The sequence below is a fragment of the Micropterus dolomieu genome, linkage group LG15 (genome assembly GCF_021292245.1).
Source record: "Micropterus dolomieu isolate WLL.071019.BEF.003 ecotype Adirondacks linkage group LG15, ASM2129224v1, whole genome shotgun sequence".
Taxonomy (NCBI): Eukaryota; Metazoa; Chordata; class Actinopteri; order Centrarchiformes; family Centrarchidae; genus Micropterus; species Micropterus dolomieu.
In genome coordinates, this window is record NC_060164.1 from 3253512 (window position 1) to 3276015 (window position 22504).

The window sequence follows — 22504 nt, forward strand, 5'->3', positions numbered from 1 at the left end:
ACTTTCAATAATTGAGTAATCATTTAGGTTATTCGTTCTTTGATTCCAGCTTGGATTTGATGCTGTCTTCTGTTTTAGATCTTTGTAAATGGAATATATTTTGGTTCTAAAAAAACAATGTCATCTCGGAAACTGGGACAGGCATTTTTCATTGTTTTCTGACACTGTTGAGATCACACGATTAGTTGAGTAAATCATTGCCAGATTAATTGATAAATGAAAATAATTAGTTGCAGTCCTAAGGAAATCTATTTTATTGCCCACTGATAGTACTCCTGGAATTGTTTTTTGGAGCGTCTCTTCCAATTTGTCATGCTGCTATTATAACCAGAAGTTCTACACGTCGTTCCACTCTGCTCGAAGGTTAGTGGTAATAATAACACTGTTGCATTACCAAAAATCTTAAAAAAGCGTTCAGGAGCAGACACATCAGGCCATGGTGTATGAAGTATACTGTACCAGTCATGACATTTATCATAACTCGAATTCATAGCAACATGTATGAAAGAAAATGAAAAACACATTTGTCTTTGTATGTAGCCATATACATGATATATATGAACATTTGAACCACATATTTCACAAATTCCAAGATATTTCACAACAACAGCACCAAAGAGCTTTTGATTGATTCCTCAACCCTGCTAATACATTCATCCATTCATTATTTTCCAGATATACTAATAATCTATTACTTACAGAAGTGAATAATTTACAATAAAATAACAATTTTAAGGTACGTTTCCCATTTCCAGTACTTTTATACTACAATAATTCCATTCAGTCTCCACATGCAGTGCTCTGCCTAAATCTTTTATGAAGGCTGTGGATTTTGAAAATTTCACACAAGAAGGAAAGGTTATTATATTGTCTTAATAAAACCTGTTACCTTGTAGTGTTCAACAAAGCAAGCAGCTTACTAATGCTGAAAAGCTTTTCTTCAAGAATCCCCCCTTTCAGCAGCTCATTCCTGCGCTTGCTCCTGCATGAAATAGAACCTGTACATCAAAACTCTGAGAACTCACAGTGGTATTTAAATCACAGACAAAAAAGTCAGGTACTGCATCTTGAAGACGGAAAAACCACAAAGTGAAGACTTTAGTCGTAAAATGTTAAAATCCTCACTAAACCATAGAGAAAACAACACTGAACAACTGAACCATCATACAGTATGACAACACCGTCTATGGATTATGTTTTGGTTTGGTCCAAACTCAGTACAAACACATATACAAAAGACTTTTTTGTAAACTGAATTTTTGCGAGGCATCTGCATAAGCAAATTGCATTCACGCGTCAGATGCATTGGGTTTTGTACTGACACTGGCCTTGCAGTGACCTTCAAACAGAGGCCCTTTTTTCTCCCCCAATTCTATGTTGAGAAATCGACCTTGCTTGTTCATTCATAATGCTGCAATTTTTATTTATTTTTTTATTTGCTGATTGGATCTCACAGAACAAACTGCTGCTCAGGTGTTTGACAACTCTCTTTCTGTCTCTACATCTACTCACTGCAGTGACATGCATCTACCCAACACAATCAAATAATAATGCACAATTTAGAATGGACCAGCACTTTACACTTTCTGTCACCATTCCTATACACTATGTACTACTTCTCTTGGAGGAATAGAGATTTTGTGTTATGAAGCAGCCATATTCTCTGGGCCCCTGTATATATTGTTATTTTAGATTAAAAGATAGGACTAAACATTTGTTTAACAGAAACCTGAAGGGTCCCTCAGTAATCTCCTCAGAATGTCTCTCTCCAAATCTCTGTAACAAAGTCCTATATGTAGATTTTGGGCAAAATCTTTCCACTGCCACCCTGTCTTTGTTAGATGAGCTTGTTTTGTGTATTTGTTTTCTTCCTTGAACAAGGTGCCAGATGTGCAAGTGGAATACATGAACTGCTACAGAACATGACATAGACAGATGAAAGAGGATGAGCAAAACCAAACAAGGACAGTAAAAGCCAAGAAAACATGTCCAGGCGAAACAGGAAGCCATCTATGTAAAAACAAAGCATCATTCCAGAATTTTCTTGTCCAGTGATTCTTTGCCATTGGTCCGCGAGTAAGGCTCAAAAGCAGAGGAGCTCAGGTAGCGGGCAGAAAGTTCCTGCAGGTTGCCAGCCAGTGAGCCAGCCATGGACAGGTGGTTGGAGGAAATGCGGGTGGCGACGCCGCTGAGTAAGGAGGGCATAGGGAAGCTGAAGAGGCTGTGAGCCGCTGGTGAGCTCTGCAGGCCCGCCACTGTCCCTGAGCTAGTGACTGCAGGTAGAGGAGGGCTGCTGCCCGCCGTGCCACTGCTGCTGCCGCTGCTGCTGCTGCTACTGCTGCCGTTGCTGGCCATGGCCATGGAGGGAGGGCGCAGGGCGGAGCTCAGTGTGCCGCTGCCACAGTGGGGCAGAAGGCCCGGCAAGCCCGGAGGCGTCAGCAGCCGACCTTGCTCTAGCAGTCTGAGGACACTGCAGGTTGCTGCTGTTTCTGAAACCACTGAACGCAGCTCAGAGTCCTTCCCTTGGTCCTTCTTCTGCTTAGTGCGCCGGTTCTGGAACCAGACCTTCACCTAGAGAGGAACACAGAAGAGAGCCGTTTGAGACACATGCTAAATGTAATGTGTAATTTAACGTTCATTATTTATTAAATATTTCCTGTATGTGGAAGAAAATATGAATTTAAACACAAATAACAGCATAACTTTGAAAAACCTTTTCTAATGTTGGTATTATAGCAATAAAAAAAGCTGCAAAAATTCACATCCACACATACTTTACACTGTAAAAAGGCCTGTGATCATAGTGCCGCAATAATCTGATAATCTCAGTACTCGGAGATAACAACTCTGTGTTTATAGATTAAGTAGATTGCTAAACGCACTTTCAGATACTAATCTATAGTAGCTATATATGCAGGTAAGCTTACACACACACACACACATACACACGGTCCACCAGCTAATGACTAGACTAGGATTGATCAAAAGCTACAATGATTTCATTCAGTCATGGAGGGAAGGCCTTGCTGTGGCGAAGTGGCAGGAGGTTAATTCAATCAAAACTCAAAGATAGCCTTGCATATATAAACCACTACTTAACTTTCTTAACCTCGTCCACTACAAAAGGTTCATGCATGAACTGAGATCCAAAGTTAGCTCCCATGTGTAATTTTATCTTTGAAAACCTACATAAAAGTGGCACTAAAAACCTCCTACAACCATTGAATTGTTTATTGGTTGGTTTTATTGCTTAACGACAGGTGTCAATTATCAAGCAAAAAATCCAAACATTTGCTGGAGTCTGCTCCTCAAATGTGAGGATCTGTGGATTTTCTCTGTTTTAAATCAATGTAAATTTAATATCTTGTTAGACTTTTTGGTTTGAGAAATGAAGTAGATGTCACCATCAAACTCTGGGGACATTTTACAGACTAAACAATTTCTTGTTTATTTGAAAATCAAATGACAATCAAATTAATCATGGGAAAAATAGTCGGTTGGAGAGCTAATGTTGTTAGTTTACAGTTGATGTAAAGATACACCGCACTTTTTAAACCCTGGATAATACATTCAACTGTTCTGTTCCACTTTTCATTCTTTCTGTCTCCACGTTCAAAATGGCCACCATTAACTGACTTCAATGACATGCACCTTCTTTTAGTTAGCATTATGAGATTTTTAGCCTCTAGAATTACACAGATGTTATTATTAATCATAATTACATCTTGGAATAAATTACAATATCTGATCAGTATTTCTTGTTGTTTCTGAGAATTTTAAGCTTTCCTTTGTTTCAGAAATATATCACACAGTTTTGAGATTTTGTTGGAAACATGTACAGTATATATCATGCAGTTAATGGAGTATCACAAGAAAGAGGAAAAAACTCTAAATAAACTATAAATTCATAGTTAAGGGTGGAAAAAAAGAATGCACTCTTAGTGGTTCGTGCAAGAGCACCAACCTTGTAATTTAACAGGTTCAGTGAAGTCATTCATCTGTCTCAACAGATGCATTTAGTTATTCTGACATATCCATTGTTTCACAAAATCTTCTTGATTTAATTCATGTCAAAACTGAAACAAATACAGGGTTTTCTATGAATTGTACCTGTAAGTCTCCTGTAATCACACCTAATTGCTTTCATATGGAACAAAACGTACATGTGCCAATCAGCAGCAAGCTTCCAGCTCAGTCCTAATGCTAGTCCAGTCACATTTGAATATTTTTTCCTACACCTCAGTAGGTGGTTTAACTCTTCACTAGCTGTCAACAGTCTTCTGCGTCAAGAGAAGAAGTCCTGCCGCTCAATCCCATGTTTTCTGTTGTAAAGAGGTTACATAGAAAAAAATAACAAGATGAAGCTGGTAGCTCCCACAAAGATGATTAGGTGTGCACACAGCAAATGGCCTTAATGTAGCAACCTGTGAGTGACAGGGAACAAAATGTTAATTTCTCCATGTTTTCATTAAAAGGCCTTTCATCAGGACAAGAAGCATACACTGGAAGAAAATCCTTAAGCCTTTGTCCTGCCTAAATAGGGAGCAAAGGTTGTTCTCTATATTACCTTTATGTGAGCAAAATAACATCTTCAGACACTTAACTCGTTTTGAATTCATGTGAAAAAGAAAAGCAGCAATTGTGTTGATCAAATAAAAAAGAGAAATATTAAAACATTTAAAATGTAAAAAATTTAAGCAAATAAGTCAGTAAAATGTGCAGAGCTATTATTAAAAGGAACAGTGACCTTGTTGTACATCAACAAACAGATTAAAGTTGTTGGTTGTGGTGTCGTTTTGTGAGAAAAGGTTGACCTTGAGTGGAGGTCTGCGAGAGCTGCTTTGAAAGCCACAACACATTAGCACCAAAGACCAAGCCGATGGCACCGTTAGCCGTTTTGCACTTTTTCAAAAATAAATAAACAGATGAATGAAACTCGAGCTGAAAATACACCAAAGCTTTGCACCAGACGGCCAGGGTTGCCTTAAGTCCAAATCATACAGGATTACCAGGTGACTTGTTTTAAAATCTGGTGTCAAACACGGAGTGCAAATGCAGTTCTCTCACAGCGGACACTGCATGACCCACTGCTGACCCCACATGTATGGCATGAGGTGGAAGTCTGCGCATTTTCTATTGGTTTTATTTTAGCAGCTTCAGATAATGACGTCAAACATTCAATAAGCTATTTCAGCACTGTACCGGCCAGATGATTACATTTACTTTAAAGGGATACATACAATTAGAAATATTTCTGTGGGACATCCTTAAATGTACAATCTAAGTAATGATCTAAACAATAATCTAAATATAAACCAAAAGGTCACCACAATGCTCTTATTCCAAAAACTGAATTAGAACCTGCGAGCACTCCTAAATGAACTGACAGGTCTGTAAATACTAACACTTGACAACAATTACAGGTTTTTAATGATTAGTGGTGCCATTAAAGCTTTATTTACAGCAGCAGTGCTTATACAACAGGCCTATATTTGTATTAATGATCAGCTGTGAAACACAAAAGTCTTATTTCCACCTTGCCTCAAATTATTTAAATTATATGGACAAAAAATGCACCTTTTAAAATAAACAAACTGCTTTAACTGTAGTATTTGGTGTAAAAAGATAAAGGACACACAGAAAATTACATTAAATTGACACTGCACATTATTGCTATTTCAGTTAAAAACAAAAGCATCCATTATGTCTTTTGCACAGACACATAATAAATTCACAATGTTTTCAATCTAGGTGGTACAAGTTCAGTGCATACATACTTGAGTTTCAGACAGATTGAGCTGACGGGCCAGTTCTGTCCGTTCCCTCCCAACCACATACTGGCACCTCTGAAACTCCATCTCTAACCGGTACAGCTGCTCTGCAGTGAAGGACGTGCGGGTTCGCTTGGGCCGGTCCAAATCCAAACCCTTCGGCAGGATAATCTCTCGGATAGAGCCTTTAGCATCTGCAACAATTAGCACTTTAAATGAACAATGCTGAGGCAAAGAGTAGAGCTAGTAACAATAAGAATGGATAAATGCAATATTTTCCTAGTTTTAGACTGTTTTATGTTAACATAGACTTAATTATGTGAAACTTATTATATCATTATATAGTATTATTATTATAGATTACAGTAGTGGAAGTACTTAGAACTCAAATTGAGATTTTATTTATTAAATTCAATCTAAGTAATTGTGGACTAAATGTAACATAATGTACAAATACTGTTTGTTTAAATTATGCATTACATGTAGTAGTTTACAACACCCTACATTTTAAATTACTAAGGGGGAAAATATCAGTCTGGATTAAATCCCATGAATGCAAAACTATTCTGTTAATTGGTATGAGTTCAATGGAGACATCTTAAATAAAATACATGAATATGTAAATAAAGTGTTTACAAATGTGTACACCTAATGAGTGAAGATCACATAAAAACAAAAATGAATATGCTGTGGTTCATTTGTTAACCACAAAGGAGAAATTACAACAATGGGTGCTGTCGACAACATTAAAATAAACCCAATCTCTACTAACAATTTTTTAAAGCTAGTATTAAATTAACTGTAATTTTAAATCATGGCAAATAAAAGTGGTTGCAATGTTCCAAGAAATTCATTAATAATTATTTTATTATTAATCAAAAACATGAATAATAAATAACTGATAAATACAATAAAGTATTTAAATAGAAAACCTTGATGTATATTTTAAGTACTGAGGCTGCTCTGTCTCGTTATATTTTGCGTAATTAATCCTCTGTTTTTGGTGAAGTTATATTTCTAGTTTGTGTTCATACACTCTGAATGTTGGGCCAACAATGCATGAAAGAAATTACATTATTTAGTCACTGGGCCACTGTCACTCATACACACAATTCCACATATGATTTGTTGACATTAAATATCTGTAAAAACTCTAATATTCAATGGTATTAAATTAAATATTTATAATTTTAATCTTTTTACCCTGAAAATGTAATGCAGTACATACAGTATAAACCCTGTAGGTGTTTCTCCTTAAATGCAAGACCTTGCACACATTTAAATTTACACAGGGACATTGAACATTTTTAAAAAAAATTTAACATTAGGATTTATTTAAGAATGAAATCTGAAGAAATATTTAGCTCATTATAGTGTTTAACAAAATATCTAAAAAAATGACTGTGGTCATACAGTAAGGCCTAAAATTAAAGATACATTTCTTTCATAACAATTAGCTCTTTTTCATGACAGATAATGTTTTTGTCTTACATTTTTATGTTCCTACAATTGTACTCATAGTGTTCCCAGATGTAACCATCTTTATTTTAAATAGCCTCCATAAATGTAAATTGAAAATCACAATATTAATATAAGTTCAGTGAAATCTTCTTAATTAAACAATAAAATATATTAATTGTCAACTGTCTCTTTATGTATTAACAACCACTGCCTGATTTTACACAGGCTTCATTTTTCAACTTTGTTCTTGAAGACATCAGATATTCCTGATTCTAAAATGCATGTAATCTAACAGCAGACTGTAGACTGTTTGTCTCCAATGTTTCATAAGATTCATTTGTATGATCTCTGAAGTACCACACTGCAAGTTCTTAAAAAAACAATAACCATTACCTCGGACTAGTATTCTCCGACAGTAGTCCGGGTCCCCCGTGCTCCCCCTGTTCTTCTCACAGTTTTCCACGGTCCCAGAAGGGGAAAAGGAGTCCTGCTGGTCCTTGAGAAAGCTTTTGGACAAGGTGCTCTGGGAGTCCTTGTCATCTTTCCCCTTCTTTAGTCCATTCTTCAGCCCCATCCCTTCCGTCTCTTGGTTGTACCTGACCTCCATGCTCAGTTTATCCTCTTGGACCTGCAACTTGTCCGCCTCTTTTTTCCTTTGTCGTAAAAAAGGAGATTACAGAGAACACGGCACACCGGATCGTCTGGACAGTGTGGGTTTTAGTTTCAAAACAGCACCTTTCAGCAGGGCAGAGTCAGCTATCTAATATTTGGTGAAATACTTCCGTCGCCCGACCAAGGAGCCCTATTATCACTGACCAAACTCCCTTGCCCAATGATCATGGACTTCTCAGTGAAACTCAACAGTAATTCAATGCCCCCCTTTCCTTCTTACATAGACATCAGGCTGATAGATGATCTCCAAATAATCAGAGCCATGGATGCGCACTCGCTGTTTCAATTGATTACGGTAATTTTGCTGCCTCCACATTAGCGTAACCTCATGAATACACTAAATTGTTTGGGGAAATAGATCAGGTCTTGATAGAGGGGTTTGCTCATTCCGTCCCCCTCAGTTAGCCTGTTCTCAGCCCAGAGAATCAAGACAAATGATTGGTCTTGTCTCGCAACCAAGCATCCCTGAACCCCACATGAACGCACTCAATCACAGGGATACGAGTCTTCCAGACCTGAAAAAAGTTCCCAGGTGCTTCATTCTTCCGCCGGCAGAACACGGCCAGACCCCCTCCCCCCCAACTTTTCACCGCGCACCTGATCGCCACAGCATGTCAGCAAACTTTGATCCCGTTTTCCCTTTGCTTGTCTCACCAATCAACGGAATTCTGCAATGTGCAGATCTCGCCACTATGCTATTGTAGACAAGAGACACTGGGAGAGAGGGAGAGAGAGGGAGAGAGAGAGACAGGTGAAAAAATACTGAACAAATCCACGGCGATCAAAATTTATGAAGGCACTGACCCAGCCAACACCGTACTCTGCTTTAACGGGAATTGTGTTAAAGTTTCCTGTGCCGTCCTGTGTTCATTCAGAGAGCTACGCAGAGTAACCCAGTGAGGTCCTGACCGCTAATGCCACATCCTTCAGTATTCAAATGATTGCACCCCAGAAGCCATCTTCAGCTCTCATAATCTTAACCTGCGCATTTGAAAAAGACAAAGAAAGGGAACAAAACTTGTCATTAGTGCTTAGGCTGCCTACACTCTCTCTCTCTCTCTCTCTCTCTCTATCTCTCTCTCACACACACACACACATACACGCATACACACGCATACCTCTGGAATGGCCCTACCTCTCTCCACCACTCGCCTTTCAGCCCACTACCCACCCACCAACTCTTAGCAATTTTCATTGTCAGTGCAACAATATCTCTGAACACAGCAGTGGCCAGTAATCCAATAAGACCATTGATTAAGCCACAATGATTCAATTCAAACCAGTGGCCTAGTGCAAGGAGCATTCTCTGGTCCTTCTTGTCACCTTAGCTGGCCAGAAGCCCCCTTCAAGCTGCCCCCCTCCCTGAGTGCCATTCATGCCTTTATGGGAAACAGAGAGGAAAAGGAGTGAAAGATGGCAATTATCTAATTGGACTATTAACAAACAATTCTGCGAGTGTGGCTGCCCCGCAGCAGTCTTGGGGTGGGTTTAAGGGCTGCATGTTGGACTAACTTTATTCACTGAGTGTTTGGGGGTCTGCTGCTTGGAGTGGAGCAGGATGCATTGTTTAAAAAAGGTAAAAAGGAGGCTAAAAAGGGAGCGACTAAAGGGAACCTGGGCTTCTCAAGCTGCGATGCAGAGCCCCAGCCTGGGAAATAGATTGAGGACACAGCGTCTTGGCCTCTCAGCTAAACACAATAGCTGACGAGGAGAAAAGACTGATTTGTTCAGTTTCTACATGCCCAAAAATATCACACACTCAGTGCCATAATGTGCAAAGAATACTACATGTATACTGTATAACAGAGTGTAATCCCTTTTACAACACACACATTTTCCAATGGCAAATTGCCAACACCGTGTTTCAGGTGATTTGAATCAAACTATGAATGGCAATTCAATTTGCAGATTAGTAAAATTAAAGAGCACATTCGTAATTATATTGGCATTGTAAATGATACACAAACACCTACGTTGCAGTGCAAGTTCAGTGAAAAATGATATAAATATAATATATATATATTAAACACCAGAAACAACCAGGCTTCACTACTGTACATGCAGGAAAGTGAGATTTCTGAGTTGTCCCTCGTAGATGAAGGTTTCCTGCAGCAGCACACTGGATCAGCTGAGATCTATAAACTCAAAACCAAAGGGTTCTTTATAGAAAGTAATCTAGAAAGTGATCCTTTAGACTATCACAGCAGATACCCTTTTTGGTGCTGTCCATTTTAAAACTGAAAATTCTTCTGTAAATAACTGCACTTAATATAAGTTATTTATGTAAATTAAGTTAGATTAGTAAGTTACACGTGAAGTAACTTAACTTACGTAACTAATGTACTTATTTTAACCCAAACCACGATCTTTTCCTAAACCCAACCAAACTGCAACTATTTCCCAATGTTAATCATGTGTTTATTATTGTTACCATGGAGAGGAAGGTCCAGTACACCTGTCGCTGGTACTCTCCAACAGTCATATGTTGTTTTCGGAGTAAGTGGCAAACAACCTATTCTGTCATTAAGGTGTGAGGATGTGCAGGAAAAAGCAGGTTTTCTGTTTGTTCCAACACAAATGTTAATTACACTCATGTATTAATGATGGTGTTATGCTAAATTTCCTTTTTTACAGCTTTACCACTGGCCAAAGCAAGACAGTGGCATGATGTGAGGGAATCACAGTGGTCCGAGTGAATATAGTGCAGGATGTAGAGACAAGGATGGATTACTAATGTTATAGTCACATCAGGGGACCCTTTATTAGGGTTTACAATGATGTAAGTGGATAGTCTGACTTAAAGCTGGGGTAGACAATGATGGAGAACCAGCAAAAGACAGCTAGATTTTGAAAGTATCTAACCCGAAAATAAACCCTCCCTTCAGTCCTCCTTCAAAGCCACTCCTCCAAAACACATGTTCATGCGCAGTGAGTGCAAGGGCAGAGTGTGCACGTAGACAGGCAGGTAGGCCGTGCTTATTACAGTCCTGTGACAGCCACAGATACCAGATTTTTTTCATTTTCATGTCAGAGCATTTGATTTATTGATTGCTGTTGGGATGTAAAGAGAATTTCAACAAATATTACAAAAGATGGTTCTGAAATTAACTGGCAAGTACAAAAAGTTCTTGGGTCACCAACATAGATGTTTTTTCACAGATATCACTGTATATTCAAAGGAAGTGCCCAATAATCCTGAATTCCTGACACTAGATCAATTATTGTTAGCATAAATCAATTTTTTGTCCCAAGTCTAAAGACCCTGATACAGTCTAAAACTTATAGGAACGGGCATCTCTGTAGTTAAGGTTACACATGGATGCCTGCACATACTAGCACAGACATGGGCAGATAAAATTTATGTCATGTGGACTGTCGCATTTATGCAGACCTGGAGAATATACTTTGTGCTATAAAGAGTTATAAAGCATTGTTCGACTTCCAAAACAGGCTGTTTAATATGGTTGCGCCATCATACCATCACTCACTCACACTGTACGACAAAAAATATCAATTGGATTTGAATTTGTTTTATATGTATTTCCTTCATACCTCCACACAACAGTGTAAAATAAAGCCTGAGTAATGAAATCTTTAATCAGTATTGCAACTGTCTTTGTGGACTCAAAAAATATTTCAGACACTCAGACATTCAGTTTTAACATAATTTATCATCAGTTTCCTTTGTGAATCTATTATACAGTTACCAAAGATTATGAATTTAATTAAATCTCAAGCTTTTTCACAGGTGTAGATTGTAAAATCAAAACAACTGTTTAGAAGTTTCAAATAAATGAAAGTTTGGAATATGAAATGGTTTTTAAGATCAAGACATATCACCCTCACTGTATATTCATTATTTTCTATTGCAGTTGATATTTCTTCCACCAATTGCATTATAACCAGCAAAGTAAACTGTACGTTCTGAAACTACATTACTGTTCACAATTTGCTCATGTTAAACATGATGACTAGTAACAAACCAGAATTTATTTTCTACAATTTCTTCTCTACCCAAACAGCCTTCGTGTTTCTCCTGCTGGAGGCTGAACTTCCAAGCATTATTTAATATTATTGTAGAATATCTGCACTGCCTCCATTAAAAAAACATCCATAATGTAATATACATTGATATATTCCTTCATGTGTATTTATACTGGAAGCATGCAACTTTGGAGGCGAGTGTCCCCCACATACACACACAGCTCTGCAATGGTCAAATCACCACAGGCCAGTGGAAAATCACCAGCATTATCTGCACTATTACAGTCATGCTTTAACCACAACAAGCTTCAGTGACGTTCTTTAAAATGCTGCACAATGTGCTGTGCTGTAATGTGACCCCGACGTATTTCGACACCGGAAATTAGAGTTGTCCTTAGAACACACTTAATGTTTGGTTAGAAATAAATGTGTCAGAGGAAATCAAATCAGACCCTAAACTGCTCCCGCCGGCCGATCAGAATGAGGGGGTGAAATTTCAAGTTATTTCAAGGGAGGAAATGGTTACTTTTGTTACAGGACCCGCTGAGATGCCAGCATGTTCATAATGACTTCTTGTTTGCTATGACTGTGGCACACATAAATAGTTAAATAATAATAGTTAGTTAACACAGTCAAAGCAAACTGGAGAAAACGGCTGTGACTAGTGCATTATTATCTACTGCAATTTTTTTAAGTTGGCCCTTTGTGGTCCCATTATTAGGACCCAGAGCTCTCTAATACTAGGTGGATTGCTGCGGAGAGTGCAAGCCTTGGAGAGCCTTGATGTCCGAACGACAACATGGTAACTCAAGATGAATGATTACATTCAAAACCCTGCTTTACGTTTACAAATGTGGTTATTATGTTCCACAGTAAGAGAGCAAGCTGTTCTTGAACCCATTAAATAAAGAGCTTGTTGCCATCTATGGCGGAGGGCTACACTGGCAGCTGAGCTCCAAAATTGTTGAGCATTGATGGTTTTCACTGCAAGCCGGGAATTTTTATCCTGCTTTGTTCAAAATCCTTGGTGTAGCTTTCTGATGGCGTGAAAACAATCTTTCCTACAAATAAACCTTCATAAAAAGCAGTTAAGGTTTACATGTTGGGTTTTAACTGAGTAGTTTTGAGCTAATAATTAATATTAATTGTTGTCTGTGTTGGTTTCTGGTTTCTTAGACCAGTGACAGCTCTATTGTTAATGGACAGTGAGGGCTTCTACTCCCACATACACTGTCTTTCTACCGGAAATACATTAGAGCACCAAATGTAGATTAATCCACCGTTGAAAATAGTCCCTAACTAATGCACTATTTCCTCCTGTTTAAGTAACATTTGCTAAAAACCTCAATAACCAGCTGTTTTAGGAATTTAGACTTTAGACTTTTTATAATGAAAATATATATTTTCAATATGAATCTTTTTAAGATCGATTTTCAGCATAGGACGTCTGGTTGAAAAGTATGTGTTTTAAGAAAAGTCAAATCCCTGCACATTAGTTCATAGACAACATATAAGTACAGTGGCTCAAGCCTTATTTTTCTACATAGTGCCCAATGCAGGAAACCAATTACCGGTATACTGTTTTCACTTAAGGTGCAGTGTTACTTCACTACAATTCAACACTTGCCAAATTCCCTTAACTTTTGCTTCACTCAGTGTGGTTTGGTAAGGCATGTTTTCAATAGGTGCCATTTTAAATGAGTTGTAGCGACAGCGCTCTCCTTTTCTGCTACTATTCCTTGAACTGTTTAGCTTTTGCAGACATGTCTAATCTCCTAATGACCAACTAAATCAGGTTACTTTGTTTAATATTATATTATATATATGTAGCAGCAAGGTTAGTAAGGTTCTGGAGTTTTTTGAGGCAGCAAATAAAATCATCATCTACTTTTGTGATAGGCCTAGCTCTCAGCAGCAGCCACATCTCAGTGGATGTTTTCCAGGTTTAAATATTATTACAAGAAGTTTAAGATTTAGACTGCCTATGCATAGTTACTGCAATTCACCATAGCCTGAGGAGCGAGTTGTCTAACATTATTACACTATGATAATTAATACAATAAATACATTTTGCAGATAGTAAAGTGAGTAATGTATAGCTCAGAGGTCATTTGTATTTATGCCAGTACATGTAATTCTGTCATTTTAAAGACAAACAATATCTCAGTGCAGTTGTACTAATCTGCTGTTGTCAATACAATTTTAAGTGTGACATACCAGACAGCCTAAAACCTGCAACAAAGCCTTAGCAGTAATTGATTTTTTCTGTACATTCTCTGTGAGTAGTTTTAGATAACACTCTTTTGTCCCGCAGACAGCGCCTTGCTGTAGTAATTGTCGCAGGTGTAATTTGAGCAGCTCCTTTGTGTCTCTGCAACAGTTACGTCCCCATTGGCAAACGTAGTGTGCATCGAGACTAACGCATGAAGGGAACAATGGAAAGCATCATAAAAGCTTTGAAAATAAATCATGTGTTTTTATTCCCCTCTCTCACCACTCAGCCCACCATTTGTCAGAACAGAGATGGATTTTTTTAACAGGGCAAATCTTTTGGGAGTGTTTGGAAACACGGCAGGCTTGGCTGTGAAGCTGCGCTGCTCTCTGTTTAACCTAATCTTAACTGTATTGGGTGATAAAGAATTACAGTAGATTATTCCTGCTGGGGGCTATAGCGATTAAGTAGCATACAGCTGTTGAACAGTAACCTCTAAGAAGCTAGTATGTTGGAAGTGAGGATCTACATATTGGCATCGAGCCCCTCACTCTCTATTTCTTCCTCTCTCTCGTATTATTTCTCTCTGTCTATGCAACAAGCTCACAGAATGGAACAGTTATACAAGGATACAGTATAACTTGGGCAAAATTATTTATTTGTATTCCTCTTTAGTAACTTATGGAAGGTCCTGAGAAAAGAAGCATGCACTGACAACTGAAGGATAAATGGTTTTCCTTTGTATCGTCAACAACTGTCAAGACACAAACCAACAATGTGTTAGTCTGTCTCTCTGTACTTTATAACTTCCCTACCCACACTCTTAGCTCAAAGCTCACTGGTTCCTGCCAAAAACTTTAAATCTTTAAAAACACGTAATGAATGTATACTTTCAATAAAAAAGGCGCAGTAATTTCCTGAAACAGCTTGTCAACGTTGTGGAATTGTGCATTTGTTGTTTGTTGTTTTTTAAAGCACTGGATGAGTACACATTGGTGCGCATGAACATGTGTTTTGGTGCTCTAGTGAGTATTTCTGGCAGCAGAACGGTGTGTGTGGGACTGTCAGAATAAACTACAGAGTGTCTGTTCATGGTATTGAAGCATTACTAATAGACATTACTGATAGACATACTAAATGCAACCTGGGACAAGAAGTTGGAGTGGAACCAATGATGTCACTGTTAACATGAGACTAGCAGCCACTACTTTCTTTTAGTAAAGGTATTAGCTATTGCACATACTAAATGTGTCAAGTCATATACGCATGTCATTTTGGGAATAATTGGCAAACAGCCTATTCTGTTGTTAAGTTTAATGACATGTTGTGTACAACATGCAACAGCCCCATCCTTAGATCTCGGATGCAGATAAGGAAAAACATGTTGTAAAAACATGTGGATAGAGTAGATGGAAATAACAAGTCAAATGATTCTATGGAGGTAAGGAATGACAAAATTAGGTACTTAATATGGAAACATGTTTGAAGAATATCTCATAAGACATTAAGTAACTTCCAGATGCCACAAAGTAAGACCAAAAACTCATCTGTACCACAAAGACCTGGAAAGAGGCCAGACTACACACAGAAAAGTAGATGATAAAGCAGTTAATTGCAGACATCACATGATGAGAGAACAGTTATAAGCAAAGACGGAGCAAACACTGGCTAAATCTCCTGGAGGACGAGGACCCGTATCACAGAAGTCTGGATGAAGCACTCAATCACAATTGTTATTTTTTGAAATTGTTTATTTTTTTGTTCCATGAAATCAAGGTGTCTGCATTTGTTGGAGGACTGATGACTTTTTATGCAGTAGGCCTATAGTATGCCTCCAGAAAATCTATTGCACACTGTAAGTCAGTTAGGGAGGAGGTGTTGTATGACTCAAACAAACACTACTGCGCTGCAAATATAAAGAAAGAGGCAAATACAATGAATGACAGCATTTCAGGGATCATATGATTTAAACAGACACTTGCAAACAAATTAAAACCCATACTGATTCACCGACAACTGGAAGGCAAGGTAAAGTGATTTCTGTCATGCCCAAATGATGCAGCAACATCTCCTCACAGATGAAATGCTGCACAAGCACAATTAAAAGAGCTAAGAAGATGCACAAATGAGTGAAATCATGATTAGATATTCACCATCACTTGTGGTCAGTCATTTTCTTGATATTCAACATCAAATCAGGAAAATCAGTAATGATATACAGCAGCGTGTTGTCCTGAAACGAAACAGAGCAATCACATATAAGCACAATGAATATGTAGATGAATAAATGAGGTATGAGAAAATTTTGCTCTTCATCTCTCCTGTTTTTGTATTTCTCAATTGCAGCAACATGTTTGATGAATGTTTTACAAGATGGTTTTCATCAGTCATCAGGACTTTTAAGAACTATCTTTATGTCAGGTTGCTTGGATCAAAGTGAAATAACAGTCTTATCGAGAGATGAAAAGGAGTCATACTTGAAGGATAGGTGGAAGCGGTCACAGTCAGTACTTGTAACTCACTTTGACTGTGGGACGAAAAGATATATCAGTTTTCACACATTCTCATAGATCCTAAACAAAGGAAAGTGATTCAGTCTGGCAATGTCTCGTCTAATCAAAACATCCTTTTCATTTCACTTCTGCCAAATAAAAGATGTCCTTGGCGCTTCTTTAACATTGAATATAAAATGTTGTTGTTTTTTTACAGATGTGATAAGCTTGTACAAGCTCTAAGTATGTCCATTAGACTAAATTGCTGTAAATACATGTTTTATTCAGATCTGTAAATATTCAGCATATACAGTTTATGTATGCCCATAGATTGTGTGTTTAAGGATGATGACAAAATCTAGATGACTGTTCTGAAAGTTTGTAGAAAAGCAAATTACAAATACAGACCAAATAATTTGTGGATTAATCGATTAGTTGATGGACAGAAAATAAAACAGCAACAATTTTTATAAAAAAATCAATTATCAAGCAAATCCACCCCCCCCCCCAAAAAAATTTGGTTTTTGCTTCTCAAAACAAAACAAAAAAAGAGAAGATTTGAAGATTTTCTCTATTTTGTAATATTGTCAACTGAATTTCTTTGGGTGTGGGACTGCTGGTCCCAACACAATTCATTTGAAGACATCACCAGGCAGGCACTTTCGGTGTATTTGCACGTTATATTGACTAAAAGAATTTAGAAGTTAATCAATAATTATAATAAACAGAGGTTGTAGCCTTTATTCCAAAATAATAGGTTGTTAATTCAAATCCACCTTATCTGTAGTATATTTGTGGTTAGTTGCAAGAAAACATTTTAAAGCACAACATTGTTGCCATTAAGACAATCCTGTTATGTAATGGTCTCTGTCCAAATCTTAACTTTGACACTATGGCATTACACAGGAAATGATGTGATGTGTTCAATTTGTGTTTGAGTCTCAGTATGAAGGGTTGCATATTATATGATCATAAGAATTACATCAACATCATAGTATTCTCCTGAAGAATCCTTTTTTACACAATGGTTGTGTACTTTACCAACATGAACGTTGTTTTTTAGGATAAGGTGGATCATAATGTTTAGATGATGTCATTAATAGAACAGACACTTCACAGTGTCCCACTTCAGCTAAGTATTAGCACGTCATGCTCCTAGCTATTCTAATAAGAATCCTCTAACCAGGCTAATAGCCAGGATTTTAGAAACACCAGATCATTTAGATCACCTCAGCTTCCCCCCACTACCTGAAGAAAAATAATGTTTTGACAAGCCACCAAAAACAACAACAAAACTCTCTAACTCTGTTTTATGTCGTGTGTAACTGTTCAGTTATATTTTCTGTAATATTTTCTCCCTAAATGATCGTTAAACCCTTCTCCGCTCTACGTAATAATGCTGGGGGAGAAAGAAAATCATTATATTATACATTGATCTCACTTAATATTTGTTTGTCTGAAAATAATACAATTTAAAGATATGTTGTCTTAAGAAAATATCAGATTCAGACTCTTCAGGTAATTAAACCCCCAGACAAGACAAGAAACATTTATTCTAGATTGTAGCTACGGCCCTGACCCTAACAGACCTCAAATGTGTCAACAAGGTATTTAAAATGGCCTAGCAGACACTCGGACACTATATTGTCTCCCAGATCACAACATTAAACAAGTTATAATATTTACTCACCTGAAATAAATACCTGGAACTTTTCTACAGGACCAAACCTTTGCCCTATGCTCCATCTAATTTGTCATAACAACAGTGGATGAGCATACATCTTGTTTGATTTACATGTAATCATATTTTGATTTGCTATTCTTTAGCCCAAGGCCAATTCACCACTATAAATTATGATGCTGGAATACATGTCTGTCACAGATGGGGCATATACCATTAAATATAAGGTTGTGGAATGCCGCTGGACAGTTCTGTAACATTTCAGTATCAGTCAGAGATGTGTGACCATTAAGCCTGTGGGGCCCTCATGTGGCCTCTGAAGGTAATACTCCCAAGATTGGTCAAATGCTGAGATCAAGAGCAACATTAGTCATTGGTTTGATGGTGAACCTTCAGCCAAAGAAATTGGGTCTAATGAATCAGTCAGGTAGTGATTTTCTTAATGATAGCATGCATACATGTATGAGTCCTGATGTGATATGGTTGGTGAACAGTGCCATAGGTCTTTGATTAGAAGTATAGCACTCTCACTTATCAAATGTAGACCTGCTCAGTGGCTGTTCAGTACAGTACTAGTTGTAAATGAGTTATGAATGTGATTTTATTCAATGTTATATACTACTGACCTCTTCACAGTAAGTCAATTAGTTACAGCCATGTTATATGAGGAGATTATTATTGACAGACAACAGTGTTGTCTGTAAAGCCAGTGGTATGGGACTAACGGGGAAGGGCTTCAAAACCTCCACCATCATCCTCATCCCCAAAAACCATGGACCATAGGACTAAATGATCACAGACTCATGGCCCTGACCTCTGTGTCCAGCACCTGGACTCTCTTCTGTGGACTCCCAGCTGTGCCTGACTCCACCTGCAGGTGGGTCACAGACTTCCTGATGGACAGGAAGCAGCACATGAGGCTGGGAAAACATGTCTCTGACTCCAGGACCATCAGCTCTGGTTCCCCTCAAGGCTGCGTTCTTTCCCCTCTGCTCCTCTCCTTGAACACCAACAGCTGCACCTCCAGTCACCAGTCCATCAAGCTCCTGAAGTTTGCAGACCACCCTCATTGGACTCATATCTGGCAGAGATTACGGACATCATGGATGCTTATGGACAGAACAACTTGAATCTAAACATCTGTCAGCAATGAGTTTATTATAAATAAAACCATTTCATTCATGGACCTTTATCAGGACGATGCCTGACAAAAGTTGCATGAGGTTTAGTCTATAAAACACATAAGTTTTTTTGTACTTTCTGTCAAGTTGTAAGTGATACCACAATCTTTCCCTAACCTTTGAGTTTCCTAAACGTAACCGTCAGGGGGCTGAGAATCAACCATATGCTGATATTAAGCAGGCATAAGTATGTTAACATGCTCACATTTTCTAATTATCAATACAAGTTATCAAGAGTTATCAACTCGGTAAGTAAACCCAGGGTTTCCCAATCCAGCCATGAGCGTGTTCTCATAAAAGCGGAGGTGTTAGCAGAAGATGACCAATCGCAAACATGAACAAGTCTACTGGGAGTACTGGCAGCGGCATATTTTACAAATGAAGACCAAACCAAACAGGAACATGCAGGAAGACAGAAAGTGGCAAGACAGTGTAAATGCCTAAGTTAACGCACATAGCCTATAATATGAATGCGTTGATTTGACCTGTTCTAATGGCGTGTATGACTGTGTTAGCCTTATTTTTTCAGCTTGGCTGCGTGTCGGTGTTTTTATAGAGTTGATCTCTTATCTAGCTCCAGAGCAGGTTAGCTATTTAGCATAAGTTACCATGGTGGTCTACCACTAAGAAGTGAACCACCTTCGTGGTACTGAAAACCCAGGGTTAACCCTTAAGTTACCTCACTAAGCTCAAATCCTGCTTTGTGGTCCAGGCTCCAGATGTGAAAAGTCAGATGTTCACCACATGATTACAATGCACCCTGAGTCCCTCTGCTTTCCATTTCCCTGATCCCTCAGTGCTTCAGCTGATCGATAACAACATTAAACTCAAGTGTATCACTGCAAAGTATAAATCGCAAAGAAAGATGGTGATAAGCAACAGCGCAGTCTGGTAGATCTTTCCACTTTGAACCAGTTAGTGAGACTGCCAGTTAGTTTAATTCTAAAGTGTTTTAATAATGTTTACTGAGTCTATTAAAGCTGAATCTTTCTAAACTAAGATATAAAAACTTCCAACTGATGCTATCAAAAGCTTTTTCTACATCCAGGCTGAGCAGCAGTGCACTTTCTCCCTTTTCTTGTACTTCTTCAATTATATGTAGTCGTCCTTATATTGTCCTGTGTTTGGCGTCCCTTGATAAAGCCACATTGATCTTCATTAATTAGAACTGTCATAAAAGTTTCGAGTCTCTTAGCCAGGATGATTGTGTATATCTTATAGTCACAGTTTAATATTGATATTGGCCTATAATTTTCACAGAATTCCTTATCTTGGGAAGCACCGTGATTGTGGCTTCTTTCCAAGAGGGGGGGATCTTGTCTTTTTTAAGGTTTCATTGAATGCTGCTAATAACATCGCACACAATTGCATTTTAAACATTTTGTATCATTCGGCCTGGAAGCCGTTATTTGATTTTAACTTATTAATTATCTTTTTCCAGTTGCTTTGCTGTGATGTATGAATTTATACATTTATTATGTTTCTCTCCTATTGTTGGTAGATCTAATGAACTTAAAAAAATTTTTATTAATTCCTTGTCTGCTGAGTCCTGTTGTGTATATAGCTTTTTGTAGTACTCCTCAAATACTTTTTCTATTTTTCCTGGTTCGAATTCTAGTGAATTGGTTGTGAGGTCTCTGATTTTATGTTACTGCTACTTACTAATGACTGCTTTCATGGCATCCCAAAGAGTAGTAAAATCTCCCTCCCCATTGTCGTTCTCTTCGCTGTATATTTATTTATGTGTTGATCTCCTCAACAAATCCTGGATTATTAAGTACACTAATATTCATTCTCCATACTTCTCCATGAAACTTTATTCAAGCCTGCATCTCCCTTTTCAATCAGATGTTGTCTCCATCTTCGGCTCTCCGAAACTCCTGCAGCCTTCCCCTTGCATGCTGAGTTAATCCACCATGCGCCCATGGTTCACCGAGGCATTGCCACCTTGATGCCACCTTGATGCCACCTGAATCCGCTCCTCCATCGTACGTCAGCTTCCTTCATCTGTACATCCATTCCCCTTTTCCTCATCTTATTCGCTGCCTCTTGCATGCTATTGTAGAGCCGAGGTCCGTCGGTCCAGTGGATTCTGAGGTCTTTTTGATTTCCATATAGGCTCTGCGTTTCTGTACCACCTCGGCTGCGTAATCATTGTCAAAGAACAGAGGTGTGTTGTTAACTTTCACCCGTTTTTGTGCTCGTTGAATTAGCAGGTTGGTCCCCTCTGGCAGAGTTAGCTCTCTCTGTAGTAGCTCCTCGACAAAATGGGTGACTGAGTCCCCCTCAGAGCCCTCCGGGACTCCAAATATCCACACTTTGTTCCTCCTGGACCTTTCCCTCAAGGTCGGTTAGCTTTTCTTGTAGCTTTCTCTGCTTGTGACTTTTCTTCTGGTCCTTTAGTTTGTCACTAGTTCGCCTTCTTGTCAACGTCTTCTTTAAAATTGGCAAACTCCTGTTTAAACTCCCGTGTCGAGGGCCATTACATTGTTTTTCATTTCTTCTTTGAGTTCACAGATTTCTTTAGTGATGTCATGTTTCACTGCTTGCCTCCATTACAAAACTCTGCTTCTTTTCCTGTGTTTTCAGATTTTTTCGGCTTTTCTGATGGGTTCCCCCTCTCATCCCTCATAACATCTATTTGATTTTGGTTTATTGTTAGTTGGTGGGGCGGTTATTTGTCTTCAACTGGTAGGAGCTACGAACTATGCCGCCATTCCTCTCATTGCTCAAAAGGAAGTCAGCCTGGCTGTATTTCAACCCTAGTTTTCCAGTCATTTTTGTCAGATTGCGATGTCAGCCATGTGGTAATGTTCAGGCCAAAACCTAGTGCTTAACCTCATTTTGTATTTTTTTCCCCTTCTGCCTCAGGATTCTTCTTGCCTGCCTGCCTGCCTGCCTGCTCATTAATTCACCATCCACCATCATCCAGCGATCTGGCAAGCACGGACCCAGTGAATTTGGACCATCTCTACCGAAGACAAGCCACTGAACATCTTCACCAGCGGCCGTATTACAGAAACTTCCTAACAGGCAGATCCTATTCTAAC

General features: G+C 38.4%; 1 protein-coding gene across 1 annotated transcript; it reads right to left on the reverse strand.

The window, feature by feature from the left end:
* Positions 1–667: 667 nt before the first annotated feature.
* On the reverse strand, positions 668–8024 carry vax1 (ventral anterior homeobox 1). The gene is made up of 3 exons (XM_046071054.1): positions 7626–8024; positions 5778–5965; positions 668–2571 (listed from the first exon to the last, which is right to left on the reverse strand). The coding sequence occupies exons 1-3, from the start codon at positions 7837–7839 to the stop codon at positions 2029–2031; spliced, it is 945 nt and encodes a 314-aa protein (XP_045927010.1). The 5' UTR covers positions 7840–8024; the 3' UTR covers positions 668–2028.
* Positions 8025–22504: the final 14480 nt, after the last annotated feature.